A 17,500-nucleotide genomic window follows, 5' to 3' on the forward strand; every position below is an offset into this window, starting at 1 on the left:
AAAAGCTTATCTAATTTTGGCACGCCATTAAAAAAAAAGTTGACTTGATCTTTAAGCAGAAAATGTGAACTCTAAAAAGGAATACAATTCATGGCTGATATCGAACATAAGAACATAAGAAATAGGAGCAGGAGGAGGCCATTCGATCCTTCGAGCCTGCTCCACCATTCAACAAGGTCATGGCTGATCTTCTACCTCAACTCCACTTTCCTGCCCTATCCCCATATCCCTTGATTCCCTTAGTTCTAAAAAATTATCGACCTCTGTCTGGAATATACTCAACGACTGAGTATCCACAGCACTCTGGGGTAGAGAATTCCAAAGATTTCCCTTTGAGTGAAGAAATTTCTTCTCATCTCAGTCCTAAATGACCTACCCCTTATTCTGAGACTGTGACCCCGTGTTCTAGGAAGGGGAATAGTCAGTGCAGTAGAGAAAATATGTGGCAGAAGACATGGGATTAAATGTAGGGTCACATTGCAGAAAGGTAGAGAATTGAATGATCAAAGATTGGAGAGGGACAGAGAAGCACACTATGGTACTTATTTAAAAGCAATTGAGGTGCTTTTTTTTTTACATCTGCTAAGTAACTTGCACCAGACTCATTGGCAGACGTAATTCTGCAGCCCAAATTTGGAATTTCTTCATAGACAAGAAAATGTTATACTTACTCTTTCTACAGCCCTAAAGATGGCCCAGATAATGTCCTAGGAGGAGAGATTGAGGAGACTAGGCCTATATTATCTGGAGTTTAGAAGAATGAGAGGTCTTCTCATTGAAACATACAAAATTCTTACAGGGCTTGACAGGGTAGATGCTGAGAGGATGTTTCCCCTGGCTGGGGAGTCTAGAACCAGGGGTCACCGTCTCAGAATAAGGGGTCGGGCTTTTAGGACTGAGATGAGGAGAAATTTTTTCACTCACAGGGTGGTGAATCTTTGGAATTTTCTACCCCAGAGGGCTGTGGAGGCTCAGTCATTGAGTATATTCAAGACAGAGATCGATAGATTTTTGCGCACTAAGGGGATCAAGGGATATGGGGTTAGGGCAGGAAAGTGGAGTTGATGGTAAAAGTTCAGCCATCATCATATTGAATGGTGGAGCAGGCTCGAGGGGCCGTAGGGCCTACTCCTGCTCCTATTTCTTATGTTTTTATGTTCTTATAATGACATAATCTCAGTAATTAAAATAGAACTCTTTTGATGCTCCCAAATATGGGATAAGACCTCTACTCTCCCAAACAGATACTTTTCCCAATGTAGATAATATTGTCATCTGTTGTACCTGTCATTCAGCAGCTGTGATCATCTGGACTGGACATAAATGTTACAAGCCATGGCAAATAACCTCCAGCTCACTTTACCCGTGCAGAGGCATTAGCTATAAAGATTTTCAAGTACTGTATTGTGCAAGAAGTGACTTACCACTGTGGTCTGCTCCATTCCAGCGATGCCACACATGGTCGATTGAGCCAGCTCTCTGGGTAAGAACGTGGCGCTTACCCCTGCCCCTAGAAGGCAACAATTATAACTTACAAACTAAATCACATTTCTACAGGTAGCACAAATCAGGTCATTTGTTTTCTCTGAGGATATAAGAACATAAGAACATAAGAAATAGGAGCAGGAGGAGGCCATTCGGCCCCTCGAGCCTACTCCACCATTCAATAAGATCATGGCTGATCTTCTACCTCAACTTCACCTTCCTGCCCAATCCCCATATCCCTTGATTCCCTTAATATCCAAAAATCGATCTCTGTCTTGAATATACTCAACGACTGAGCCTCCACAGCCCTCTGGGGTAGAGAATTCCAAAGATTCACCCTCTGAGTAAAGACATTTCTCCTCATCTCAGTCCTAAATGGCCGACCCCTTATTCTGAGACGGTGACCCCTGGTTCTAGACTCCCCAGCCAGGGGAAACATCCTCCCTGCATCTACCCTGTCAAGCCCTGTAAGAATTTTGTATGTTTCAATGAGATCACCTCTCATTCTTCTAAACTCTAGAGAATATAAGCCTAGTCTACTCAATCTCTCCTCATAGGACAATTCCCCCACCCAGGAATCTGTCTGGTGAATCTTTGTTGCACTCCCTCTATAACAAGAATATCCATCCTTAGGTAAGGAGGCCAAAACTGTACACAATACTCCAGGTGTGGTCTCACCAGGGCCCTATATAATTGCAGTAAGACGTCTTTACTCTTATACTCAAATCCTCTTGTAACAAAGGCCAACATACCATTTGCTTTCCTAATTGCTTACTGTACCTGCATGTTAACTTTCAGTGATTCGTGCACAAGGACACCCAGGTCCCTCTGAACACCAACATAATAGCAAAATTTCCCAATCTCTCACCATTTAAAAAATACTCTGCTTTTCTATTTTTCCTACCAAAGTGGAGAACTTCACATTTCTCCACATTATGTTTGCCATGTTCTTGCCCACTCATGTAGCCTGTCTATATCCCCTTGAAGCCTCTTTGCATCCTCCTCATAACTTACATTCCCTCCTAGCTTTGTATCATCAGCAAACTTGGATATATTACATTTGGTCCCCTCATCCAAATCATTGATATAGATTGTGAATAGCTGAGGCCCAAGCACTGTTATATATTGCTCATTTATCTTCAACCGCCTCAATTTTCTTCCTGTATATGAGAGGGCAAGTGAGAGCCTTGCTCTCAGAGTCCTACGAGGCTCTTGAGAAAAGACCAGGGATGACTCACCTGCTAATTTTTTCTTCCTTGCTGTTGGGGTTATATCAGGGACTCAGTGGAGTGAGGGTTTCAATATGTGGCCTAGCTCCCCATGTGTTCACTGTTGATGCTCCAACCAATAGCCTACCGCCTTGCCATAATGTGGCCAATATTTGTGTTTGAGCCTTCACAGTGAGTGCTGGGAGACTGTTTAATGGCAAGTTGCATCCTAGGCGAGCCTGATCCTGTCCTTCCTGACTTCCCCACATGGTTAGGAACATAGGAATCTCTAAACGAAAAGGGACCAAGGTCCTTCTAGTTCGCCTTCTAACAATCCAGGCACTCTCCTGATAAATTGATAATGGAGTTGTTAACTAATCCTGGCAATTAATCTCTATCAATTAGTCTACAACAGACCCAGTCGTGAGGTGAGGAAAACCCCCAGTGGTGGCGAGCTTTGGGAACCATAGGTCCAAAGTCACCTGTTCCTCCCAAACATGCTACACTCACAACATATTGTGTCTCAAATTACTCACCCACTGTATCCCAAAATATTATTTTCTGAAGGAACTTCCAGGAGGGGTAAGGAGTCAGAACCCCAGGCAATTTCCCTCTCCCTAAACCACTGAGGCCTATTATAGTGTCTGGACTGCTGAGACCACCAAATTCAGTATAGACTGGGGTTTGAATCATGGATGTGTCTGGCCTATGGGTCAGCCACTGATTGGATAAACACATTTAGCCATCGGGGAAGCTCTGGATAAAAGATAACTTAAAGTCACCTCACAATATAGTTGAGTTTCCAAAGCAATGCAGTGTCAGCTGTGGCCCAGTGGGTGGCACTGTCTAGGTGGGAGGGTATAGGGGTGAGCAGGTGCTGCTGGGTGCTTGATTACTGCAGGGAGTTGGAGTGAGTTTGTAAAATGTTGGTGGTGGGTTTTTTCAGGTTTTAGGGCATTTTTGGTCCTTAAGCAGCAGCCAGAAGGCTGCTGAGGGGCCGGGAGTAAATTAAACTTCAAGTTTTGATGTTAATATGTGGTGGAGGAATGGCTGTGCAGAGCGGCAGAATGGATTTGTATGATACAATGGAAAGATCATGATGTTGTAAATGTTTTTAATGTTCAATAAACAACATATAAAAAAAAAGTGGGTAGCACTCTTGCCTCTGAGTCAGAAGGTTGTGGGTTCAAGTCCCACTCCAGAGACTTGCAGTACAACATCTAGGCTTACACTGCATTACCGAGGTATTGCAGCATTGTTGGAGGTGCCGTCTTTCAGATGAAACATTAAACTGAGGCCCTGCCTGTCATCTCAAGTGAATGTAAAAGATCCCACAGCATTATTTTGAAGAAATGCAGGGGAGTTCACCATCACTAAAACAGATTATCTGGTCATTATCACATTGACTGCCGCGTTTCCTACATTACAACAGTGACCACTCTTCAAAAGTACTTCATTGGCTGTAAAGCTCTTTGGGACATCCTGAGGTCTTGAAAGGCGCTATAGAAATGCAAGTCTTTCTTTCTTACAGTCCTGTATATCTACTGAATTTATTCACACTATCACTCTCTCGGTCTGTCTGCTTTGCCTGTTACAGTAATAGTTCACACACTGATTGAGAACTTTCACAGGGTGTCAAAATTGCCTCTTAGAATGCAGATCTGGCTTGGGATGAGATTTTTGAGAAATTGAAAGTGCCAAATTCGTTGAGTGAGTGAATGGGATGTGTGAAAATCCATAAGTTGAATCTCCTCCAAGTAGTAGATTTGGGGGCGAGGGTGGAATTTGAATGCCAAATGTACAACTTGATGAAGCTTAAGTTCTTGCTTTTCCCAGAAATGTGGAGATTGAGCAAAGAGACGGTGAATCAGAATTGTACCGTCCACTTTAACCTCACCTAGACCCAGAGGCTTTTGTAGAAGTAAGCAGATGGGACAGGTGTAACACCTGGTCTTATTAAGCCCTCCCCAGGATACTGTTACTCAAGTTACATTCAACACTTACCTCCCACACTCATTACAGAACAGAAGAGCTGTGAGCAGACTCCTGTGCCATCTGTTAACTGAAGGGGAGGAATCTCTTAAGGTGAATGGTGTGCGATGAACCGACCAGAGGCCCCTTTTGTTTTGTCTGATTGCTGAAGCTGGTTAATACCTGGCCCGGGATCTTCGTACTCATGTTAGTTACATCAGTACATTGGTGGAAGTGTGTTGCTAGCCAGCCTCAAACTAGACTCTTCCATCGACAGAGCTGCTTAGGAAACCTTAGTGTAGAATTACATAGAATGTACTGCACAGAAACTGGCCATTCAGCCCAACTGGTCCATGCTGGTGTTTATGCTTCACACGAGCCCAAAGCCTCGTTCTACCCCGGGGAGTCTCTGCATATTAAATGGGATCGAAACTGTGTTGTGAAGGGAATAATGTTGTATTGTGATGATCTCATTTGTAAGCAACATAACGGTAAAATGTATTGCGCCCTGAGGAAGGATGTTCTTGCCATGGAGGGAGTGCAGCGAAGAGTCACCAGGCTGATACCTGGGATGGCAGGAATGACGTATGAGGAGAGATTGTGTCGATTGGGCTTATACTCACTGGAGTTTAGAAGATTGAGAGGGGATCTCATCGAAACCTATAAAATTCTGTCAGGTCTGGACAGACTAGATGCAGGAAGGATGTTTCTGATGGCCGGGGAGTCCAGAACCAGGGGTCATAGTCTAAGGATAAGGGGTAAGCCATTTAGGACTGAAATGAGGAGGAATTTCTTCACCCAGAGAGTGGTGAACCTGTGGAATTCTCTGCCACAGAGGGCGGTGGAGGCCAGTTCATTTAATATATTCAAGAAAGAATTGGATATATTTCTTGAGGCTAAAGGGATCAAGGGATATGGGGAGAAGGCAAGGACAGGGTACTGAATTTGGATGATCATCCATGATCTCATTGAATGGCGGAGCAGGCTCGAAGGGCCGAATGGCCTACTCCTGCTCCTATCTTCTATGTTTCTATGTTTCTATGTTGTGAATTCACTCTCAGCTCCAACAAGTGCAAGGAGCTCCTGAATTTCTTTGTCACTAAGATTGAGACTATCTGTTCAGTTGTTTCTGTTGCTTCACCACCCCACTCCACCCACCCCACCCCACCTTCCCCTTGTCCACTAAGCCAAAACTCCTCTCAAGCTCAGATTTACCAGAATGGTACCAGGGATGAGGGACTTCAGCTATGTGGACTAGTGAGACGAGAGAAACTGGGATTGTTCTCCTTAGAGCAGAGAAGATTCAGGGGAGATTTAATAGAGGTGTTTGAAATTATGAGGAAGAATTTCTTCACCCAGAGAGTGGTGAACCTGTGGAATTCTCTACCACAGAAGGCGGTTGAGGCCAAGTCTTTAAATATATTCAAGAAGGAGTTAGATATATTTCTTAGAGCTAAAGGTATCAAGGGATATGGGGAGAAGGCAGGTACGGGGTACTGAGTTTGGATGATCAGCCATGATCTCATCGAATGGCGGAGCAGGCTCGAGGGGCCGAATGGCCTACTCCTGCTCCTATCTTCTATGTTTCTATGTTTCTATGAAGGATTTTTGATAGAGCAAATAACGAGAAGATATTTCCACTGGCAGGAGGGTCAGTAACCAGAGGACACAGATTTAAAATAATTGGCAAAAAAGCCAGAAGAGAGATGAGGAGAATATTTTTTACTCAGCGAGTTGTTATGATCTGGGATGCACTGCCTGAAAGGGCGGTGGAAGCAGATTCAATAGTAACTGTCAAAAGGTAATTGGAGAAATACTTGAAGGGGAAAAATTTGCAGGGCTATGGGGAAAGAGCAGGGGGCGATTGGGGCTAGTTGGATAGCTCTACCAAAGAGTCGGCACAGGCACGATGGGCCGAATAGCCTCCTCCTGTGCTGTATGATTGTATGAATGTGGAGTTTAGTATTGTGCATTGATAGAGATTTACACTTACATAGATTTCTTTGAAGGACTTGCAGGTAAGCAATTAAAAGGATTTGAAGAAAAGTCTCTCCAGGGCTAGAAACAAATGCAAAGAATTCAGGACTGACAGCTGCCATAGAAACAGAGCAGTACTTAGTTGAGAATGAACAGCTGAGAGTGTTTTTAAACTTGACAAAACAGCATTCCTGATTGGCCAGCAGTATGGTGCCAATTTATAACTAACTAGCAGGGGGTGCCCGGCGTTGCCAGGGCAATTTTGGGCCGCGCGGTCTCCCTGCCCCTGTCTGTCCCCTCTCTCTCTCCCTCCCTCTCCCCCTCTCTTCTCCTGTCCCTCCCTCCCATCTCTCCCCCTCTCTCTGTCCCTCCCCCTCTCTCTGTCCCTCCCTCCCCTCTCCCTGCATAGTGCCTCAGGCCCGGTGCCGTTGTTATACCGGCCGTGCGGGGCCTAGCGGTTGAGGGCCGGCCGGGATGTCGGGCCGAGACGGACCCGAGCTGAGCTCCCCAGGGGATCGCGCGGTTGACGGCCGGCAGCTGCTGCTCCCCCGCCCGCTGCGTGTGTTGGGCCTAGCGCTTGAGGCCCGGCCGGGCTCTCGGGGTGAGATGGACCCGAGCTGAGCTCCCCCGCGGGTGGCGCGGTTGATGGGCGGCCGCTGCCAATGACCCACCCGCTGTGTGTAAACTTACCTGCTGCTCCCAGAGTCGCAATGTGGGGGTTTGTTTGGCTGGTGCTGTCCCTGTGGGGATGAAAAAAATGGCGGCGAAGTTTAGGGAGACTGGAGGATTAGGTCCCGCCCGTGACGCACTGATTGGTCAACCATCAGGTCACTGAACTGTAGGATTGGTCAAGCAGCACGTCACTCAACGCTAATGAGAGGTAGGATTGGTCAACTGCTAATGAGTGGATTTTTGAGGATTTTTGAACGTTTTTTGTGTAGTATTTTTGTCTGACCAAAAGGTAAATACATCTATGAGAGTCCCCTAATGATAAGCTTTCTTTTGATATAACATATGTGTAGGTACGCTCTATAACTTTTGATTGTATAGCTGGACAGACAGACGGAAAGACAGAAAGATGGAAAGACAGACGGAAAGAGAGACGGACCGTTTTATATATATAATACAGAACACACTTACCGAAGATCAGGGAAATATGTTGGATTGTCTTGTGGGGAATTGGATTACACTAAAATCAGATTGAATTCTGTCTTTTTATTTCTCGGTCGGGAGTAAGGAACCAGAAAGGAAGATACACCAACTTATCTCCAATATCCCCCAATGCCCACACCACTGCATTATATCGTATGGTGTATAGTTTTTTTCCCCAATAAAAAAAGATAGTGTGAGCCATGGCTCAGTGGGTAGCACTTGCACCTCTGAGTCAGAATGGTTGTGGATTTAAGTCCCACGCCAATGACTTGAACACAAAATCTAGGCTACCCAGCGCAGTACCGAGGGAGCATAGTGCTCAGAATTAGGTGACTGCTTCGGAAATAATCGCCGCGATTAAAGCTGGGGATCACTCAAAGGGACCGGTGTCCAGTTTTCTAGGTGCTAATTCTTCAATGAGCCGTGAAAGTGTAAATATGCATTTATATGCATAACTTATTGTACCTGTAAGTATGTGATATTCGGTGTAAGATATGGGTTAGAGGGAAGCATTAAAACATCCTAATATCTCCTTCTTTGGCTTGGGGTCTTGTTACATAGAGCCATAGAGTTATACAGCTCAGAAAGTGGCCCTTCAGCCCATCGTCTCCGCGCCAGCCATCATGCCCTATCTATTCTAATCCCATTTTCCAGCACTTGGTCCGTAGCCTTGTATGCTATGGTGTTTCAAGTGCTCATCTAAATGCTTCTTGAATGTTGTGAGGGTTCCTGCCTCTACCACTCTACCCACCCCAGAGACTTGAGCTCACAACCCAGGCTGACACTCCCAGTGTCAGTACCGAAGGAGTGCTGCACTGTCAGGAAATGCCATCTTTCGGATGAGATGTTAAAATGAGGCACCATCCGCTCTCTTGGGTGGACTATTCAAAGAAGAACAGGGGAGTTCTCCCTGCTGTCCTGGCCAATATTTATCCCTTAACCAACATCACTAAAAAAAGGTTATCTGGTCATTATCACACTGCTGTGTATGAGATCTTGCTGCGTGCAAATTGGCTGCCACGTTTCCTACATTCCAAGAGTGTCTACACTTCAAAAGTACTTAATTGCTGTAAAGCACTTCACTATATAAATACAAGTCCTTCTTTTTCTAAAGCTCTTCATTCCATTATTACATTAATCCCGTTATCAAGATGTTTATCTGAAAAAAATGCCATGATTTGCAGCAGTTGGAGATGAGCTGTGCTGCCATTTGTCTGCGGAGCTGTTTGTGCCAGAGTTTTGTGGGTCAGCCGAGTTGCACACCCATTGGAAAAGTCACTGACCTTGAATACACTAATGAGATCTTGCAACTAACATTATCTCAACCCAACCAGTTAACGTTCTGCAGGTAACTCAGCAATAGTCCCAAGCAGCACGTAAAGGCAATCTACTTAATTAGGCCAGATGGAAGGATTTTATCTGGTAAAAGTAAAGTATCATATTACCATGATACATCTTGGCATCTGGTACATGCCCGGGTGACCATAGAGTATGACCGCTCAGTATCACTGGTTCAGTTGAAAGCAGTTAGCCTTCCTTGCACTAGTCACCTGGCCACAAGTACTTACATACGAACATATAAAATTGACGGGCAGGAAAACATCATCTGGTCCATCAAGCCTGCCCCACACCATGATGGTCGGAGCATCGTGACTAAACACTTTCTCTGCTCCCTCCCCCCTCCCCACCCCCCACACATTTCTGCATCCATGTAATCTCTTGGGAGAGGCAGAAAAAACAGAGAAAAAACCCAGGGACCATTCTTTATTATACTAGATAGGCACTCATTCATATTACTTATGAACCATTCATATTGTTTATGACTTTGATCACTAGATACATCCTGTTCATCTGGTATCTGTTGAATTACTAGCACATTATTTCTGTGACTGTGTATATACCAATAAAAAAAATCTTCAACGTTAACACTGTTTTCATTTGGGTAGATGACACGTGTCTTGTAGAGGTTATAATAGGAGGTGCCCAGGAGCGTGCCAATATCTGCAGTGGGTCCCTGGAAGTTCGTCAATATTTAGGAGGTGGTCCTATAAACGGAAACGCTCGAAGACCACTGATTGAGTCAGATATTTTCCCATTCATCATCCTCTTCTGCTTCCTATCGCCAAGTCAATTTCCAATCCAGATAACTAATTTGTTTTTACCAATTTCTTCTGAAAATCCATTTACTGCATAACCCTATCCACAAATGTTGTTACCTTTTCAATGAATTCCAGTAAATTTGTGAGACATGTTGATACAGGAACCCATTGCTTCTAAATCTATGCAGATTATTCCTATGACCTCAGTGCTTGTTACACTAATAGCCCATAAAACACCAATGAGCAATTTTTCACTACCAACACTGGACAAATGAGTCTCTGGTTCCAAAATTATCGTCTCACTCTTTTTTTGAATGAAGGTTGCAATCCAGTCTTCCGGTACAGCCCCTGTATTTACAGAATTCCTGGAAATATTGACCAGAGCCGCACCAATTTCGTCTCTTCCCCTAAGGATTCTACAACACATTCCTTCTGATACACATTCCAGATTACTCAATTTTCATAATATACGCTTCACTGACCTCTTGTTACAACTGCACAGGAAAAAACAGTGCTTCCTTGCCCAACAGTCAGTGAGTAATTGCCTCAATTATAAACCGTGCAATGAGTGATTATCACTAATACATGATATTTGTTATTGGGAGGGGTTGGGTGGAGGCCAATTCACCTGAAAGAGTTACTTCTGGACTGTTGTCCACATCTCCTATCAAATGGGTCAGGGGCATTGGCAGAAACTTGGGAATAGGTAATTTGCCTGCCCATGGAGTTGATGGTTAAGCCACGAAGAACTGGGGAGAAAATGGAATTATATGCTCAAAATAAAGAATCAAATTACCATGATACTTCTTGGCACCTGGTACATGCCTGGGTGACCATAGAGTGTGACCACCCAGTATCACTGCTTCAGCTGAAGCCTTCTGTGACTGACGGATACTGATTGCTTTATTGATTCAAATTTCCAACTTGTTATCTAAATTTACTGGCACACATGCTTTATTAGTGGTCCCCACAACCCCACTCCCCCCCCCGCCCCCTCCCCCCCCCACCCCCTCCACCCCCCCACCCCCCTCCCCCCCCCCCCACCCCCCCCCACCCCCGGCCCCACTCCTTTCTCTGGGATGCGTGTAGCTGTTCTATTTTTCGTGTGCTGTTGTGAGTGAATTCCAGGAACCAAAAAAAGGGTGTAAAGTTAAACCTAGCAACTACAGGCCAGTCAGTTTAACCTCGGTAGTGGAGAAGCTTTTAGAAACAGTAATCAGGGACAAAATTAACGGTCACTTGGATAGGTGTGGATTAATTAAGGAAAGCCAGCATGGATTTGTTGAAAGCAAATCATGTTTAACCAACTTGATTGAGTTCTTTGATGAGATAGCAGAGAGGGTCGATGAGGGTAATGCGGTTGATGTGGTGTACATGGATTTCCAAAAGGCGTTCGACAAAGTGCTACATAATGGGCTTGCCAGCAAATTTGAAGCCTATGGAATAAAAGGGACAGTTGCAGCATGGATACGAAATTGGCTAAGTGATTGGAAACAGAGAGTAGTGGTGAACGGTTGTTTTTTGGACTGGAGGAAGGTATACAGTGGTGTTCCCCAAGGGTCAGTTCTAGGACCACTTCTTTTCTTGATATATATTAATAACTTGGACGTGGGTGTACAGGGCACAATTTCAAAATTTGCAGATGACACAAAACTTGGAAGTATAGTGAACAGTGAGGAGAAGAGTGATAGGCTTCAGGAAGACATAAACAGGCTGGTGAAATGGGTGGACACGTGGCAGATGAAATTTAACGCAGAAAAGTGTGAAGTGATACATTTTTGTAGAAAAACTGAGGAGAGGACATATAAACGAAATGGTATAATCCTAAAGGGGGTGCACGAACAGAGAGACCTGGGGGTATATGTGCACAAATCGTTGAAGGTGGCAGGGCAGGTTGAGAAAGCAGTTAAAAAGACTTACGGGATCCTGGGCTTCATAAATAGAGGCATAGAGTACAAAAGTGTGGAAATTATGATGAACCTTTATAAAACACTGGTTCAACCTCAACTGCAGTATTGTATCCAATTCTGGGCACCGCACTTTAGGAAGGATGTGAAGGCCTAAGAGAGGGTGCAGAAAAAAATTATGAGAATGATTCCAGGAATGAGGGACTTCAGTTATGTTGATAGACTGGAGAAGCTGGGGTTGTTCTCCTTGGAGCAGAGAAGATTGAGAGGAGATTTGATAGAGGTGTTCAAAATCATGAGAGGTCTGGACAGAGCAGAGAGAGAGAAACTGTTCCCATTGGCAGAAGGGCCAAGAACCAGAGGACACAAACTTAAGGTAATTGGCAAAAGAACCAAAGGCGACGTAAGAAAAAACTTTTTTATGCATCGAGTGGTTAAGATCTGGAATGCACTGCCTGAAAGGGTGGTGGAGGCAGATTCAATCTTACCTTTCAAAAGGGTGTTGGATAAGTATCTGAAGGAAAAGAATTTGCAGGGCTCCGGGGAAAGGGCGGGGGAGTGGGACTAGCTGAGAGTCGGCATGGGCTTGATGGGCCAAATAGCCTTCTTCTGGGCTGTCATCATTCTATGATTCTATGGTTCTAACACAGCTGAATTTGGTGCAGCTATGTTGTGTTTCTTTATTTTGGTGATTGGTATCGGATGAGCTGCAATTTCCTCCAGTTAAACACTGGGAAGACGGAGTCTTTGGCCCCCGCCATAAACTCTTTACCTATCCAACCCATTCGATCTCCCTCCCTGGCCTCTGTCTCAGGTTGAACCAGAGTGTTTTCAACCTCGGCATCCTATTTGACCCCAAGCTGAGCTTCGGACCCCATATCCTCTCCTTCACCAAGACCGCCTACTTCCACCTCCGTAACATCGCCCATCTCCACCCCTGCCTCAGTCCATCTGAAACCTTTATCCAAGCCTTAGTTACCTTCAGACTCAACTCTTCCAATAGTCTTCTAGCCTCCCATCATTTAGCCTACATAAACTCCAGCTCGCCCCAAACCTCTACCTCCCATAATCTGTCACACACCAAGCACCGCTCTCCTGTGCTCGCTGACCTACACTGGCTCCTGGTCCCCCAATGCCTTCAATTAAAAACTCTTGTCCTTGTGTTTAAATCCCATCATGGCCTTGGTCCTGAGCACGAGACGAAAGTTATTCTAAATATAGTACCTGAATTTTTTGCAATTCTTTCCTTTTTTAAATTTCTATCCATGCTTATAGGGTTAGATGAAGAGGGGTGAGAGGGGGCTTGTGAGGAGCATAGGCCAGTTGGGTTGAATGGCCTGCTTCTGTGCTGTAAATCATATGTAATTTTACTTATTTGGATTTCCCGCCTTTTTCCCCCCTCTCTAGTCCTAAGAACTCATTTTTCTGCTTTCTTCTGGAAGCTAGAAGGATATTGAATGACTTTGGGCACAGACGTTTCTATCTGCGCATTTACTGTTGGCCATTTTAACCCTTCACTCCTCTCGTTTCATGGCCTGATTTGATGTGCTCCTCTTTGTGCATGGGTTATCCCATTCTGAGGGACTGCTGAGGGACCCCACCCCACTCACGTCTGTTTGATCGGAACGTCAGCCAAAGTGAAGAACTTGGATCCAGGACCATAGCGATGTGAATTGAACATTCTGACAACACTTCTATTGGGCTCTTCTAGTGTCAGCTGTGGCTCACTCTCACCTCTGAGTCAGAAGGCTGTGGGTTTGAGTCCCACTCCAGAGACTTAAGACTCCAGAGACATAATCTAGGCTGACACATCAGTGCAGTGCTGAGGGGGTGCTACATTGTCAGAGGTGCGGTCTTTCGGATGAGACGTTAAACCGAGGCCCCATCTGCTCTCTCGGGTGGATGTAAAAGATCCCATGGCACTATTCGAAGAAGAGCAAGGGACTTCTCCCTGCTGTCCTTGGCCAACCAATCTGGTTCACTAATGTCCTTTAGGGAAGGAAATCTGAGGTCCTTACCCAGTCTGGCCTATATGTGACTCCAGACCTACAGCAATGTGGTTGACTCTTAACTGCCCTCTGAAATGGCCCAGCAAACCACTCAGTTGTTAAGGGCAATTAGGGATGGGCAATAAATGTTGGCCTTGCCAGCGACGCCCACATCCTGTGAATGAATTTTAAAAATCCCTCAACCAACATCACTAAAACGGATTATCTGGTCATTATCACATTGCTGTTTGTGGGAGCTTGCTGTGCGCAAATCAGCTGCCACATTTCCTACATTACAACAGTGACTACACTTCATTGGCTGTAAAGTGCTTTGATGTGTCCTGAAGTTGTAAAAGGTGCTGCATTCTTTCTTTGTAATGACCCTCTCTTTCCTTCCCCTGGAAAAACTCCGTAAACCGAACAGCCCAAGAATCCAAGTAAAACAGGCACTTACTTAAGGCAGTGGCAAGCTGCTGCTGTGCGAGAAACAGTGATAAAAGTGACAGATGCTAGTGCAGAGTGGAAGTTAAAGAGGTTAGTAACCTTTTAGTGACAGCTGTGATATCAGAGTGATGTGCCCCTCCTTTCTGGAGTCTGGAGTGTCTTATAAAGTGGGAGTTAGAAAGAAAAGTAGCAGAGACTGTCTTGTGTGGACACTGCGGAGAGCCAGTTTATTCATATTAATTCTGTACAGAAAAGAAGCTGAGGTTACAGCTTGGCCAGTGGCAGTATATCAGAACAGAACAGAACAGAACAGTACAGTCCAAGTACACTTCAGGTTACAGAGTACAGCAGAAAATGCAGCAAGTCCTAACCAGTGTTAGCATAGCACTGTTCCCAATCACCGAGCTCTTTTACATATGTTTGGACAAAGCACGTATTAATAAAGCCACAGTGTTTCCCTTCCTCCCCAATCAACCTGTTGCCCCCTCCTTTAGGTTTTTAAATCCGCTGATAGGTTTTTAATTCATTTACGTATTGAAGTTTCTCTCGGAGATAACTTCAATAAGTAAACCCTCAGTTAAATGACTTAAAAGGTAGACGTTTGAAAACTGTTCAAAAACAGTCCGACATGACGTTATACATTGTCTTTTTTTGCGGGGGTGTGGGGGGGGGGGGGGAGCCCGACGGGTCACAGTAGGAATTTTTTCAGAGTAAAATGTAGCTGAAAATCAAAAAAAGTAGAATTTTCTAATACAAAAGCAAGATACTGCAGATGCTGGAAGTCTGAAATAAAAAGAGGAAATGCTGGAAATACTCAGCAGGTCAGGCAGCATCTGTGGAGAAAGAAACAGAATTAACGTTTCAGGTCGATGACCTATTGTCAGAATGGTCATCGACCTGAAACGTTAACTCTTTCTCTCTCCACAGATGCTGCCTGTCTGACCTGCTGAGTATTTCCAGCATTTTCTGTTAGAATTTTCTGATTGTGCTTTGTGCCACTTAGCATTGATAATCGGAGAGGTTTCTCTTGTATGTTAGATGATATAATGAGAGGGGGCTATCAGAGACAGTTGTTGTACGCGCAGCTATCTTGTAGCTTTGTCCCTGCTATATGTGTGATTGTAGAATGACTGAAGAAACCTCAGTGGAGTATCAGCTTTCTCATAGCCTTGTACCGAGAGCGCACTCCTGCAATGCTTTGCTATCCCCTTATTACACACGGTCTAATTTCACTAAAGGAACATGGCCAAAACGCAGTCTATTCTCTCCTTACCATTGGCATCTTTCGGAAGTTTAATGGTGCTGTCTTAAGACCTGTCACCCAAATGTTAATGAACAGAAGCTACACAATATTAACCGATAATTTACAGATGCTTCCCATCATGCCCGCTATTGACCTCAAAACTATTAGCTGGCTATTATTAGTATAATTACATTTGTAGTGTCATGTAAAAATACTACGCTTTTCTCATCTAAGGAATTCTATGTTGTACTAATTATTGGTTGAACAAATGGGGTCGTTTAAACTGATGTGTCGTACATTGGCATGAAGCTTACTTTCAAAATTCTCCATAAGGATACAGAATTGTGCATAGCTAGGGAATGTTTTTCACTGACCTTAGAAGACATTTACCTTCCTTTCCTTCCCTCTTATTCTCTCCTTCCGACAGCTGCCTTCCGCTATCTTGGCCAAATAGCCAATCTTGAGGCGTGGGCTTCATCGGTGAGTGTCGGCAGACTATTCCACCATGCGGTGCAAATGAGTCTAATCCTGTCCTCGCCCGACATCCACACACCTGGCCTTTCCAGCAAGAGTCACCACATTGTGATCAAGAGACAGGAACTCTGAGCGATTGTTGCCCTTGCCAAGTGTAGCATCCCCACTGTCTCCCTGGTTGAGATCAACTAGCCTCCTGCTCTGTGTGTCTCAGCACCGTACCGCTGGCAAACATCCCAACTGAGCTACCAGGACCCTATTATAATCTAGGCCGACACTCCCAGTGCAGTACTGAGGGAGTGCTGCACTGTCGGAGGTGGCGTCTTTCGGATGCGACGTTAAACTGAGGCCCCGTCTGTCCTCTCAGGTGACATGACACTATTTCATAGAAGAGCAGCGGAGTTCTCCCCAGTGTCCTGGGGCCAATATTATCCCTCACTCAACATCACTAAAATAGATTATGCCTGATTTTCCGACCCCCACGGGTGCGTACGAGGTGCGCACGCACCCGTAGGGGCCGCGCAAGTGCTGGTTTCAGGTATGCGAAGCACAGGCACTAAAACCTGGCACTTGCGATCTGTCAAGAATTCTCTTGACAGATCATCCGTCTGCCCAAGAAAAGTGCCTCCGCGGGTGGAGAGTTGCGCTTTGTGCACAACTTCCGCCCGATAAAGGCCTGTCAAATTCTTATGCCTGGTAAAAGTAGGCGTAAGGCCTGCTTTTACCAGCTTAAGAGTTTTAAAAAAAAGAAAAAGAAAATTTGATAATCATTTATAAATTAAAGATACTCTTCAAAAAGGTAAGTTTATTTTCAGCCCCGTAAAAACATTAAATTTTTTTTCCAAAAATTAAGTTTTTCTTTAAAATATTTAATTAAATGGCACTTTAAATATGTAATTAAAAAAATGGATTTAATGTGTTGGTATATTTTTAAGGTGTATGTACAGAACTGTCAAAAGTATGAAGGGGGAATTCCCTTCTTCCATTGGTTGGGCCGGCACACATGATCCCAGGATCGCCTACGAACCGCTTGCGCCCCTGGGATATGTAGGGCTCTGCCCGTGCAGACCCGGAGAGATCCAGGAGCACAAGCCGCCATTCTTCCTGGGCCATGAGGTAAATTCGTAGACATTTTGCAGGTCGGAGGCATCTGCCTGCGGGAAGCCTCCAATCGCAAATGTTGGCCCATTATCTGTTGCTGTTTGTGGGAGCTTGCTGTGCGCAAATTGGCTGCCACATTTCCTACACTACAACAGTTACTACACTTCAACAGTACTTCAAGTGCTTTGGGTCATCCTGAGGTTGTGAAAGGCAGCTATATAAATGCAAGTCTTTTGTTCTTTCTTTATATTCAACATTGTAATGGTTTGAAAGGCTGAAAACTCTTGCTGCTAGTCAGGGCCAAATTTTATGTTTTAAATGATTTTTATTTAAGGTGTAAAATTGGGCCTTGGTAAAATACAAAATAAACATAAAACAAACAAGTAAATAAAAATGTCTTTACATCGTGCGTGAACCAGGTGTGCGACAGTAACAGAAAAGGGTTTTATGT

At 44.6% G+C, this 17,500-nt stretch overlaps 1 protein-coding gene across 2 annotated transcripts in view; it reads right to left on the reverse strand.

Moving 5' to 3' along the window:
* Window positions 1–1,361: 1,361 nt before the first annotated feature.
* Window positions 1,362–17,500, reverse strand: part of palm2akap2 (PALM2 and AKAP2 fusion) — a 391,333-nt gene continuing 375,194 nt past the window's right edge. For both annotated transcript variants that reach the window (XM_085993245.1, XM_085993256.1), the window contains one exon: window positions 1,362–1,510. In XM_085993245.1, the coding sequence (XP_085849371.1) occupies window positions 1,377–1,510 (134 nt within the window). In that variant the 3' untranslated portion in view covers window positions 1,362–1,376. The remainder of the gene's footprint in view (window positions 1,511–17,500) is intronic.

The sequence above is a fragment of the Somniosus microcephalus genome, chromosome 1 (assembly GCF_052327205.1).
Source record: "Somniosus microcephalus isolate GS21.2 chromosome 1, FLI_Smic_1.0, whole genome shotgun sequence".
Lineage (NCBI taxonomy): Eukaryota > Metazoa > Chordata > Chondrichthyes > Squaliformes > Somniosidae > Somniosus > Somniosus microcephalus.